Source organism: Protopterus annectens, chromosome 1.part1, assembly GCF_019279795.1.
Source record: "Protopterus annectens isolate FY-2018-M chromosome 1.part1, PAN1.0, whole genome shotgun sequence".
NCBI classification, from domain to species: domain Eukaryota; kingdom Metazoa; phylum Chordata; order Ceratodontiformes; family Protopteridae; genus Protopterus; species Protopterus annectens.
Genome location: NC_056726.1, coordinates 1,337,971,201 through 1,337,985,518, shown reverse-complemented (window position 1 = coordinate 1,337,985,518; position 14,318 = coordinate 1,337,971,201). Strand labels below are relative to the sequence as shown.

Genomic DNA, 14,318 nt, shown 5'->3' with positions numbered 1-14,318 from the left:
CACATACATAACATCTACAGAACATGCAAACCTAGCTTACTAACAAGTGAAGCCTGGAACCCCTTTACCCTATTACAATCCAAAAATATTTTCAAGTATGTTCTCACCAAGCAACAAGGGAAAAAACAAGGTGTCTCAGAAACAACTTATGTTTTAGTAAAGTTTTAACAGGCAAGTAATCTGGGTCCAGTCTTCATGAGAAACCATATAAAGGGGACTGATAACTTACAGACGAAAGTCTATGCAAAATAAAATTATGACATTCCAGGGATAACATGTCCCAAGATGGGATGGCATAGCACCTGTCTATTACCCTTTCATACCAAAGTCTGTCTTCAATATTGTTGACCCAGACATCTTTCCAATATATAATTTTTCTCCTGCAATATGGAAACCAGTTTCCACCACTGTCTAATTTCTTGTTCATATAATTCATAATTCCACATATTTTATGCACAATAAATCTCTAAAATACACTTATATAAAACAATTGCCTGTATCAAATAGAAAAATGTAAGGGGGATATAAAACAGCAGGGTTAATCATGTTCAGACTCCAAATATGACTTTTTGATATAGACTCTGCCTCTTTATAGGGTTCAGTCTAGAACCCCAGACAACACTAAAGAAAATGACATATAATTAAGACTCCATATCACCATGAAGGGGAAAAATTGAACTGAAATAACTAAGCCTACCTAGAAATACACTTTTTACCAAATACATGTTTTCTTGAAAGGTATCTTATAAGCAATTGGCCCTGAAATAATGTCTTTCTCTTCTTTCAAAGTTTTACTCACTCTACCTTAACACAAGTTTGAGTACCAAATGCAATCTACAACATACTAATCTTCTGAGATGAAAACAAACACTTCCCAGTCCAGTACCTTCAAATCCCTTCCATTTATGTTTGTTCAAGCTGAGGCCAACCTCTCTCACATAATAAGTCAATATTAAAGAAAAATGTCTAACATTCTGTCTCTGTACTATTAGAATAATATCATCCATGTAGCTAACTACACTTTGCAAAAGTTTACCATTAGATACTTTATAACCCCAAGAACCGAAAGCTCCCTTAACCTCCCAAATGTCAGCAATCATTATTAAGCAGACAGCAATAGAACCAGCATGTACCCACCCTTCCTGATCATCCTAACTGACGTTTTATGAGCATTATAAACCTAGGGATGAAGACAAGCATTCTCATGTATTTATTGGGGGGGGGGGAGTATAAAAAACTGTAAACGCAGGCACAAAAAACTCATATATACTGTCATGTGAAATATTTGTCAAATATCTTATATGTGCCATAGCTAACAGCAATATGATTCAGATTTTCATGAATCAACACCACCTCTTATTTCAATAAAAACAATAACACTTAGATAGACTTGTCTGTTCCTAAATTTTAAACCTCTGGTTCTATCAATGTAGGTATAACAGAGTCTACCCTCAACTGTGAAATTATGCCCTCTAATTTATAGTCAATATTTAACATGGTCAAGGGTCTCTAATTAAAAATCGAAATCTTGTCTTTACCTTGCCAAATAAATTTAACTATACCTAAATCAGAAGATGATGTCAGTTCAAAATACCATTCATTAAAAGTTTGAACTAAACGTTCCAGTGGCCGGTCATGTAATAAAGGATAAAACTGAAATCTCAACCCAACTGTCTGTGGAATATCCTCCAAAATCACCTGCTTAAAATCATTTTTACTTCCATAATATCAAACTGCATCACCAAAAAATCTTTTTCAAGTAGATCTAGTTCTGGAACATTCCATGACTCCACATGCAAACTTTGTTCTGGATACTTGTTTCTTTCCTGAAATCTTAACTTCCTGAGTTGTTTTCTATTTCTAAAGCACTTTGTTTAATTTAAAACCTCTCACTAATTGGTATAAAAATGTGCATGTCCAAATGATCCTACCATAACTGATCTAAAGCAATGTCCATCCACTATACTCCTTAGAAATGACTACCTTAAATGTTCTCATGTTGGAAGACTGTCACCCTTATGGAGTATGTTTATCTTCCTCATTTTATGTTTTTTAACTTACTCCCCATAGTAACTTCTGAATTTATTTATTTTTCATAATGAAAGTGCTTTTATGATTGATACCTTTATTCCTTGATGATTTTGTAGTGAGTGAGCCTTAGTTTACCTCCTTTTTGAGTGCATTTTTCCAGGCATTCTCTGTGAATAAATAAGTATCCTGCTGTACAATGTACAGGTCAAGCCAATAAGCCATGAGTCATACAGCATCAACACTGACTGTAATGCAGATCTGCACTTAGCTTTGCTGGACAATAGAAGTATCATAATGGAAAGTTTTTGACTATTGCTTATTCAGCTATTGATGAGTGATAGGTTTAGAAATAAAATTCCTGTATCTACTGTGCTTTACTCACTCTTTAAAAGTAAGCTAAATGGACATACAAGAAAGAATGAGCCAAAATCAGTCAAGTCAGAAACTGTCATGACCAGCATACTAGACAACTGTCTTTTTTGGAAAGAGAGGGACACAGTGAGAATTCAACAGTGTTCCAGTTAGAAGCAACCAGCCGGTTTTGGTTTGAAGCAATGTTAGCAACCAGGGCCATTTTGTATACTTAGAAAAGTGCTTTGAAGAAGTAGAAGTCAAGTCTCAAAAATATGTGATAATGACTGTTGAACATAGAGAGTGTGTTCATTATGCTTACATAAATAGTAAGGTATTCAGAGAAGTGCCGCCAGAGACAGATAATGAAGAGATGTCCCAAGAGGCATTGCTAAAGGAATGTGTTAAAGAGGAACATCCTGCTGGACTTATTAGAGACTTCTCACTACTTGTTCTTAGCCTATCATCAGCAACACTTCAGGCTATATAATCCTCAGTGTAGTCAAAGCTTTGAAAGATGGTTATAAAATCCAGCTCGGTAGAAAGTTTATGAACTAAGACGCAAAATTAGAACTGAAAAGTATCATCAGTTATGAACACATAGAAAGATCTGAACGAGATGATATCTATTCCATGCAATAACGGAATGTTTCCATGATGTATCTGTGGTAAATAATTACCATTATAGAAGCTTATGTACAGCAGGATATCTGAGAACAATGCATATTTAAATGTCAACAGGTATATGCTAATATACTATGTAGTGCGTAACTATCAACCTCGAATGATAGGCAAATCTTTTACTTCTGAAATAGGGGAACAAAGCATGTACATCTTTAAATATTGATGCCTTTAATCTAATTCGTAGTTCAGGATCTGCACTGTGTGGTGTTGTTTGCTGTACATTGTTTCCCTCTCTGGAAGTAAGATTGATGAAACTAGCAGCACACAGTCTTATGTGCTATCTTGTCTGTTATCTTGTTATTTATATTTTCAAACACCAAATGTTACACATTCTGAAATGGGTTAGTAGAGCTGAATAAGGAAGTGTACAGCAGAATGTGATTGCAACATCCGTGTCAATTTTATCATGTACCAACTCAAATGAGTAACATGCTTGTTCTACAATTTGTAATCTTTTTGAAGTTACAACTTGGCAGTGTGAACCTTGGCTCTACATGACAGTCACTGTTGAAGTGACGCCCCAAACCCATATGCAAAAATGGGAAAAAGCGGTTGTGGATGGATGGATGGATAGATAGGTAACACGTAATCACAATTTCTTGTTAAATATATTCTTTTTACAGTATATGTCTCACTGTTCTTGCTCTGTGAAGTTTACATTTTCCATGAAACAGTCATATTAAAACAATGAGTAAAAAGTTCACATAGAAAAGCCAATCAGTAAAAGCAAGAAGGAAAATATAGCAAAGCTAGACTTTCAAATGTGTGATTCCTTACTCTTGTATTAGAGGCAACATGGAATATATGCAAATGACCCTTTAAGGACATCAGATGTTTTAGCTATATGGCAATTCTGAATGTCCATGACTTTTGTCTTTTTAAGTCTATTTGTGGACAAATTCAGGCCAACCTTTTATTTTAAGTTTGTCGCCTCACAGCAAGAGGTACTCCTGTTCGATTCTCGACTGGAACGCCTTCTGTGTGGAGTCTGCATGTCCTCCCCGCAGTTGAGTGGCATTTGAAACACATGCGTGAATGGGCGTGCCTTTGTTGAAGGTTGGGCATTCGGGCTGGCAACTCGACACCGTAAAAATCTGCTGCCAATCATTAGCAGACCGGAGTTCCGCTCTGGTGACCCCTAACCAGGAAAAGCCAAAGGAAGAAGAAGAAGTTTATCATTACCTACATTTTATTTTTTATAGGAGATGGTATCATAGACCAAAGTAGCATAGGTTCATAGATTCATAGATTAGTACTAGGCTAACTGCCCTTGTGAGCCATTTTAAGCCTAGCCAATTATCCCTTGTGAGACTCAAACCCTGTTCTTTGTGTTTGCAAGGCAAACACCTTAACCATTAGGCCAACCTCCCAACCCCAGACTGTGGGTGATACAAATAAAAAAAAAAAAGACAGCACTTAGTAAAAATGAAAATGGGGTACAAGACAATAATCAGCCTGATAGTAAGTTACCTAGTGGTGAGCCTGGCAGTAAGTTACCTAGTGGTGAGCCTGGCAGTAAGTTACCTAGTGGTGAGCCTGACAGTAAGTTACCCAGTGGTGAGCCTGACAGTAAGTTACCTAGTGGTGAGCCGGTGAGCCTGACAGTAAGTTACCTAGTGGTGAGCCGGTGAGCCTGACAGTAAGTTACCTAGTGGTGAGCCTGACAGTAAGCTACCTAGTGGTGAATGAAAATGTGACCAGGCATGACTCAGAGACAAGCAAAGACATTGTATTGCAGGTAATGCAATAAGCACAGTAACTCCCTTAAATGCACACAGCAATTTCTGTAGAACACACGTTCCTACTTTACAGCATTGCGATAAGTCAGAGGCTCTAAAGAAGTCAGTCAGGAAATGAAGGGAAATGCAGTGCACAATGGTACTGTATGGTAGGTAAACAGTAGAAAATACAGAAATGGAAAAACAGAACAGACTCACACCAGGAAATAGACCAGAGTTATAAAGAGAAAATCCATGTTCAGGTATATTAATAAAATTAGAGGAAGGGTAATAACAGGACAGTATGTCAAAAAATGCAGATGGTAAAGAACAATAAATTATGCAACAGGCAGACATTTCAGAAAGATAAGAAAACAATAACTTAAGGTCTGTGCATGGGAGTCACTAAAGTACCCTTGGGAATAAGATGCTAGAGTGGATTATGTGATGAAAGAAGAGATATGAGTTATCAAAACACAAGGATGTCACTCGTAGGCAATCGTATCAGATTAAATAAATGCTGATAAATATGTATCCATCAGTGAGGGAAATATTAATAATGTTATATAGTTCTATTAGACACATTTATATGAGGTTAAAGACATGACGGAGAAAACACAAAGAAACACAATAAGGCTATGGGCTCTTCTCTGGATACATGTGCAAAGAATTAAGAATAACTGTTGGACCAGAAAACCTGCTACTAGCACATAACAAACTGACTGAAATATGATGAAATAATAGAAGATATAGGAGGGTAATATGTTTCATTCAGATAACTGCTTAAAGACAAGTGTGCAGACGTAAAGGCTGGAATAGGGCAGTTTACTGAAATCACAAAAATGGAACAGGAAGAAGGATCTTATGTTTCATCAACATAACTGCTTACCAAAGACAAAAGTACAGACTTAAAAGCTGAGACAGTGCAGTATGTTGAAATCATAGCGGTTACAGGAGGGTTGTATGTTTCAACAGAGTAACTGCTTAAAGGCAAGTGTGCAGGCTGAAGTGATTAGTATATGGTTTAACACAAGGCAGTGCCTATTCAGCGAAAGGGAGATGCACACTAGGAACAGTCCTAGACGAGGTGGTTAAACAAAACAAAGGATGATAACAACAAAAAGGAGATGCACACTAGGAACAGTCCTAGACGAGGTGGTTAAACAAAACAAAGGATGATAACAACAAAAAGGAGATGCACACTAGGAACAGTCCCAGACGAGGTGGTTAAACAAAACAAAGGATGATAACAACAAAAAGGAGATGCACACTAGGAACAGTCCTAGACGAGGTGGTTAAACAAAACAAAGGATGATAACAACAAAAAGGAGATGCACACTAGGAACAGTCCCAGACGAGGTGGTTAAACAAAACAAAGGATGATAACAACAAAAAGGAGATGCACACTAGGAACAGTCCCAGACGAGGTGGTTAAACAAAAACAAAGGATGATAACAACAAAAAGGAGATGCACACTAGGAACAATCCTAGACGAGGTGGTTAAACAAAACAAAGGATGATAACAACAAAAAGGAGATGCACACTAGGAACAGTCCCAGGCGAGGTGGTTAAACAAAACAAAGGATGATAACAACAAAAAGGAGATGCACACTAGGAACAGTCCTAGACGAGGTGGTTAAACAAAACAAAGGATGATAACAACAAAAAGGAGATGCACACTAGGAACAGTCCCAGACGAGGTGGTTAAACAAAACAAAGGATGATAAGTGCAGCAGTTAAGTTGAAAAGGTGAAGTATACAGCATGTACAAAAACTACCAGACATGCCTGTTCATTTTTGTCATCAGGTTTATTTTTCTGCTTCAATTCATTAATGCTCTGTGACTTCTTTGAAGCAGAAAAATGAGTCATGAAGTTTTACATTATTATGTTATGTTGATGCTCTTTATGACATATATAGGTATTTTAAATGATTAAATGAGGTAATAACTGGAATTTTTGTGGCTTAAATTGTTAATTTTAGTTCTGAGTAATCTTGGGTAGTTGAAACCACGGTTAAAGGCAATGCACAGCAATCACAAAATGAGACCAGTACATTTTTGGCTTGCCACATTTTGAATAACTGAATGCTTCCTTTTAATGTATAGCTGTCAAGAAACTCTTTAGCTAAGGAAAAAAAAATTCTATTTAATGAAATCTTTTCTTGTTAGGCTAATTTTTAAACTACATAAAACACCAACTAAGTGTGATGGGATTGTCAGACCTAACCCACTCAAAAGCAGTAATGAGTAAAGCTCCAAATAACTCTCTGGAAGAGAAACCAGTAATTGTGAAAATAGCCCTGCACATGTAAGCTACATGCATATCTATATCTATATCTATATCTATATCTATATCTATATCTATATCTATATCTATATTCATATGTGTGATTACACACACACACACACACACACACACATATATATATATATATATATATATATATATATATATATATATATATATATACACATACACAGATTAGATCTATATGCATGTGTGTGTGTGTGTGTGTGTGTGTGTGTGTGTGTGTGTGTGTGTGTGTGTGTGTGTGTGTATATGGTAGTCTAACATTATATCAATATTCACGTTTGTCAACATATGTTAAATGGCATCCAGAATACATTGAAAACACGAATATATATGCAATTCTATGTATGCACTGAGAAACAACCTTGGCACATGAAAAGATAGAACAAAAAAAAAAAAACATTGTGTTGGGGGGGCTCAAACCAGTAGTCTCTCCCAGCGAATTTGCCTGTCAGGTGAGCAACATCGCATAACTCCACCTAAATAACAGCAAAACCACTCAACACGGCAGTAATTATACCAAGAGAAAACCAATTAATAGACAACAGAAACATCCAGCAAACAATACCTCAGAACACTGAACACTCCTCTTCTCTCACAAGAGAAAATCCACTCAACAGTTTTAAATTTGAAAAATACTGACAAGCAAGTGAAGTCTTAATATTTGTTATAAATAAAAAGGTACTTCCCTGGTGTTGGAGGAATCAAGTCAGTAGGCATGCCAGTTAATAACTGCAGGTAGTACACTAGACATCTGGAGCATTTTTTTATGACAAAATAATTACAAACAGTTGTGTAACAGGCATTCTACATACATTGTGCAACATAGTTTCAGAAGTGGAGTACAACCTGTAGAATTTTTATAGGACTGTCCATCACACTATAGAAGAAAAACAAATTATCAAGTAACTTTTTTCTTAGGTCTGAGCTACATATGTAAAGGGCAATGGCTATATTTTGAGTTGTTATTGTTAAAATAACTTAATTGCAGAAAAAAATTGCAAGTAGATAAATCTATTGGTTGGCTTGCAACAGTTATAGGATAAGGATTCACAGAATTCACTAAAACGTAAAATGGATGAACTCAAAGTGTATAGAGATCTAAATTATGCATAGCTCTTTTGACCTGCTGTTTTTCAGAGCTGTAAATGGTTAATGGAATGTAACAGCTCAAACAAATATTAATATAAAATACATGGTTGTTATTAGAAATACAGCTTCTTTTTGATTCATTACTGTGAGCAAAACATGAAATAAGGCTAAGTAATGTGAGAGATACACGCTTATAACATCCAGAAATAAGAAATATTTAATAATAATTTATAGGAGCATGGAAAGGACTGACTTAGAAATACCTCAGTTTTACAGTCCTTATATTGGTTAATTAGGAAACTAAAGGTCAAACAGAAATGGTTATCAGAACACTAGTTGGTGTGTCTATGAAGAAAGAGTCAAGAAATGGAATATGTAATCAGTTCCATACAGAAAATGTTGGAATGAAAAATCCTCATGGGTATAAAAGTCAGTAGTACGCATTTAAGGTGTATGATCAGAAATCAATACAATATGTCATTTTTTCTGATGAGATGCAACTGTAAACGCTAAAGGCAGAGCCTTAATAAAAAATGGATTACAACTTGAGCAACATTTCTCTGTTGCTTATTACCACATAATAATACAGCAAGTTACTCTATGGAACTAGGAGTTTGGGTTGACATAATGGTTAAGGTGTTTACCTCACAGATAAAAGGTACAAAGTTTGCTTCTTACCTTAGGAACGGAGACTGGCTAGGCTGAAAATGGCCCACAAGAGCAGATAGCCTAATACGTACCTATGAACTATTTACTTGTATATGTATGAATAATATAAACTGGTACTTGATGGTCCCAAAGTTGCATTCACTTTTTTTATCTGCCCATGTGTTTATTTGCCTTGGGATTCTCACTTGATACTTCAAAGCCACAATTTTTTTTAGTGGGAGAACAAAAGATCAGTCAAAATATATGTCTAAAACAAGCAGATTGTGCAGACATTTAACTGCAATAAAAATGCTGACTCAACTCAAAGACTATAGTTAGCAGATGTATAAAGCTGAAATAAAATATTTCACAATATGTGATACAGAACTTTTGCCAGGGATTCCGGCACCTGGAGTGACAAACCCTTTTCATTGTCCTCTAAATCTGCATACTATATATCATGCGTAATGATCAGATGGTGTCAGTGCTCCATGCACGTTGGTGCCTGAGGCTACAGTCCATTCATCTGTGTCCCTCCTGCAGCTCTGATACAAAATGAGCAATACAACATTATGATTGCAGTTAAATATTTTCATCTTGCACAACTTAATAGAAAAAGTAATTGAAAGACTAAGAGGTGGAGAAACATATGAAGGACACTTAGAGTAAGCATAAGCACCCCTTTGCATTCATTCTTTTATTTATTCTCTGATTTTACCCACTTAATATTATCCAGAGTTGCCAGAGGGTGGACTAGAGACACTGAATAGCTACAAACAACGAAATTCACCCAGAGATGCACAGATATAGATATAGAAATAGATATAGATATAAGCACACACACACACACACACACACACACACACACACACACACACACACACACACACACACACACACACACACACACACACACACACATGGGCAATCTGAACATGAAAATGTACCAATCAAAAGGATTTTTTGAATAGTCATAGCAAAAATTATCTCTGATTATACTTAGAAATGCCATAAAAAGGAGCTCCTGTATTTGAAGTAGCTAAGAACACTATGGCTTTTTTTTGGCAGTTTGCTAAATGCTTAACTAAGGTTACCACAGCCACAGCTGTACCTTGAAACAGAAAATATTAAACCAGAGTAAAAGTTGTACAAATGAAATGGTAAGTTGGCTAAATTGTTTTGTATCCATATTTGTAAATGAACAGTGAAATTATATTACTATGGCATGTAAGAATGTGTGTGAGTTTGCACGTGTGTTTGTGTAGGCTTGTACATGTGAGGAGGACAAAGAGGATGGGACCTGAAAAGGCACAGTGTGACAGGAAAGACAAAAGAAACAATGAAGAAAATGAAACTGCTGTTGTGTTTTGTTGAGCATAGAAGTGTCATGATTTGCAATATACAGGGACAACTATGTGCAGTAGTAGGTCGATGTATATGCAAGTAAGTGCACACATTGTACTGCTTTCACTTTTATGTTTGTGGTGCTACCTTACCAAGTGCCTTTGAGCATTATGTATAATGACCTCATTACTTTCAGCGCATTGTACAACTGATATTCTCCATTCACATTAAGAAAGAAGCAAGAAAGCAATTTACTTAACCTAATTGCATATCATTCAATCAACATATGATTATCCATTGCAAAAACATCTAAATGTAAAAGCAAGCCCTGCTGCCCCTCAATGTGGGGGAAACACCTACCATTTTGAGCTCTGTTCATGCCAGATCTGAAGTTGCACAAACTTGGAGAAAAGGGGAAAGAAAAAGGTGGAAACAAAACTCAAACAGCATTTTCCTCTCCACTTCTCCAAGTCCTGCAAAATCAAACCTAAAAGGACAGCATCAGTGATGGAGCTTTGGCCGACATACTGCTTGCAGTCTTTCTCCAGAGGTGTTCACAACCATATTTCCAGAAGGTATCAATACATAGCTTCCTGAACATGTATTTCAGTAAAATAAAACAGTTTAGCTTCTATATCAACAAACCTTAAAAACAGGTAGAGCTAGAACCGTTATGTATTTTGTGTTCCATGCATGTTAGCTCTTATAAAGAAAATTCTATTTGCTATAATGTGTCACATATAAAATGATATCTTAACTCAGGCATTCTATTAATATGCATCACTAAATATTCTAATGCAGTGTTGACAAGTGTTAAGCCAGCTATGTCACACACAAAGTAAGCATTATAAATGTCTTACACTAACCTTTTAGCTTTTGCTGAGGTGCGTACTGAGTTTTTCTTTTCTCATCAAACTTGCTGCAAATGGAATCTGAAAAATAAATAAGTAAAATATTTCAAGAAAAAATTTCTAACACTCAGAAAGTTATAGGACACCAGCAAGTGAGACAATATATCCAATTAGCAAGTGAGTTTGTAAATATACAAATCATAGAGATGCATAGAGACAATAGATGCATGGTCAAATTCACCCACATGAATGACCAAAATTTTGTACAACAGCCTTTCTTTGTCAGTGCACCATCGGTCTCAGACATCCTTAACCTCCTTCAAGGACATATTTCCAATTCTTCTGGTTGGGTCTACCCAATAACCCTCTACATAAACTGTTTCCTTAAATAATCCTTGCTTGTCATCCATATCAGCTGCACCACAGGTTCACTCCTTCCCATTTTTCATCCTCAACCCCACCCGATCTTCTCTTGTTATATTATGCCTTGTTGCCCATTGCTGTACTACAGTAGAAAGATTTGAACCACCTCAGGATTTGATAAGGCTTTGTCTTTCTCCCTTTTCATTTCTGTCTCCTTCTGTCCCTACGCTTTCACCACCCCACATGTGTCCTTGTTCATTTCTAATATCTGAACTGCTAGCAGCTGTTGAACCACAGAATACCTGACTAAAAGAGATGTGACAGGATGTCTACATAAGTAAAACTCTTACTTCAGTCTTAAAAGACTGTAAGCAGAAAATCTTAATTTATAAGGGAGGTGCTCCACTCCCACCACATAAAATACAGAATTCTCTGAACCATTGTACTTCTTATAGTCATTTTAGTAAAGCCCCTAAGATGGGCTGTGGTGGTAACTGTGGCATTTATGGGATATACATGATGTGTCCAGGAACATGTAAATGCTGTGCTGCTCTGGCTTATTTGGCATTTAAATCAGAAGGTCAAAGAACTTCATGGGAATGCATGACTAGACTTCTAAAGATACTTCAGGGTCAATAGCCTAGCGAGAACCTGCGAACCTAGGAACCTATGAGTAGATGTTGCAATTCTTTGAGTAACAAAGGGAAGTTCAATATGCTACCACTCTGAAAATGTTGGTTTGTTAACAGGTCTACCCTGTCTCCCTGCATAAGAGACAAACAACTGTCTGAATTCCTTGGTTCTGTGTAAATAAAATCATAACTGTCTGTACACAGTGAGAAGATCCAGGGGCATTCCTTGTGAATACCATGGCTTTGGAAAGAAATCTGGTAAGTGAATGGTATGATTCATGGTCATTTCAGATACAACTTTAGGCATAAAAATAGGGCTAGTATGGAAGAATATCCTTTCCTGTTAAAATCCCAAGAAAGGCTCTATGCACACTCAGGCTTGAAGCACTAAGTTTCTTCTAGAAGAGGTAATATCCATCAAAAACAGTATTTTATGAGATGTATACAGGAGTGAGGATAAATCGTCTGGTTTAAAAGAGGCTGGAGTCAATTGTCATTTTTTATAACACATAGTTCTGACTCCCATGGTGGAAGAATCATTTTCTTGCTGGCCTAAGGTAAATGACCACCTTGAGAAATGGTCTAACCAAAGCTCTGGAGTACACGGAAGGGTCCATATGTATACATGTTGAAACAGCAGATGCATATACTTTAACAGAGGTGTAAGCTAAACCTGATTTGTCAACATATGACATGTATTCTATGACTATAGCCACTTTAGCTAGGGCATTAATGGAACCCATAATAGAAGTATATATTGTGGGCATAAAACCCAACCCTTCAACTAAACTGCTATTTTATGCCTCAGTTAAGGTATAACTAGAGAAATTAAAGATTTTGATCATGCCCTGTGCTTTTTCACCAGTCACAGTGGACACCAGTTAATATTTCCATACCGGATCAGTCGAGGCTCGGGTTAACAATGACCGCCACCAGTACTGTTAGCCAACAGGGTGCTGGCGGAAATTGGGCTACTGTTGGCCGAAGGAGGAGAAGAGGCGGAAGGCATGGCTGAAGGCAGGAAGAGAGGAGAAAGGCTAGGACTGTGGTAGTGAGGGTCGGAACTTTGAATGTTGGCAGTATGACTGGTATAGGGAGAGAGCTAGCTGATATGATGGACAGAAGGAAGGTTGGTATATTGTTTGTGCAAGAGACCAGATGGAAGGGGAGTAAGGCAAGGTTTATCGGAGGTGGGTTTAAATTGTTTTACCATGGTGTGGATGGCAGGAGAAATGGCATATGAGTTATTCTGAAGGAACAGTATTCTAAGAGTGTTTTGGAGGTGAAAAGAGTGTCAGATAGAGTGATGTTTATGAAGCTGGAAATTGATGGTGTAATGATGAATGTTGTTAGTGCATATGCTCCACAAGTTGGGTGCACAATGGATGAGAAAGAAAAATTTTGGAGTGAATTGGATGAAGTGGTGATGACTGTACCCAAGGGTGAGAGAGTGGTGATTGGAGCAGATTTCAATGGCCATGCTGGTGAAGGGAACAGAGGGGATGAGGAAGTGATGGATAGGTATGGTGTTAAACAAAGGAATGCAGAAGGTCAGATGATAGTGGATTTTGCGAAAAGGATGGACATGGCTGTGGTGAATACGTATTTTAACAAGAGGGAGGAGCATAGGCTGACATACAAGAGTGGAGGAAGATGCACACAGGTGGATTATATCTTACATAGGAGGGCCAGTTTGAAGGAGATTGGAGAATGTAATGTGGTGACCGGGGAAAGTGTAGTTAGGCAGCATAGGATGATGGTTTGTAGGATGATGTTGGTGATCAAGAAGAGGAGGAGGAATTTGAGGGCAGCACCAAGTATCAAATGGTGGAAATTGAAAAAAAGGGAAATTGTGAGGTGAAGTTCAGGGATGAGTTAAGACAGGCACTGTGTGGCAGTGAAGAGTTACCAAATAGTTGGGTAACTACAGCAGAGCTAGTAAGAGAGACTGCTAGAAAGGTGCTTGGTATGACATCTGGACAGAGGAAGGATGACAAGGAGACATGGTGGTGGAATGAGGAAGTACAGGAGAGTATACAGAGAAAGAGGTTGGCAAAGAAAAAGTGGGATTGTCAGAGAGATGAAGAAAGTAGACAGGAGTATAAGGAGATGAGGTGCATGGCAAAGAGAGAGGTGGCGAAGGCTAAGGATAAGGCATATGAAGAGTTGTATGAAAGTTTGGACACTAAGGAGGGAGAAAAGGACCTGTACCGATTGGCTAGACAGAGGGACCGAGCTAGGAAAGATGTGCAGCAGGTAAGGGTGATAAAGGATAATGAGAGAAACATACTC

General features: G+C 37.3%; 1 protein-coding gene across 2 annotated transcripts in view; it reads right to left on the bottom strand.

Annotated features, from left to right (window-relative positions):
* Positions 1–14,318, bottom strand: part of SKOR2 (SKI family transcriptional corepressor 2) — a 146,843-nt gene that overhangs the window by 21,498 nt on the left and 111,027 nt on the right. For both annotated transcript variants that reach the window (XM_044081806.1, XM_044081814.1), the window contains exon 8: positions 11,047–11,112. In XM_044081806.1, the coding sequence (XP_043937741.1) occupies positions 11,047–11,112 (66 nt within the window). The remainder of the gene's footprint in view (positions 1–11,046; positions 11,113–14,318) is intronic.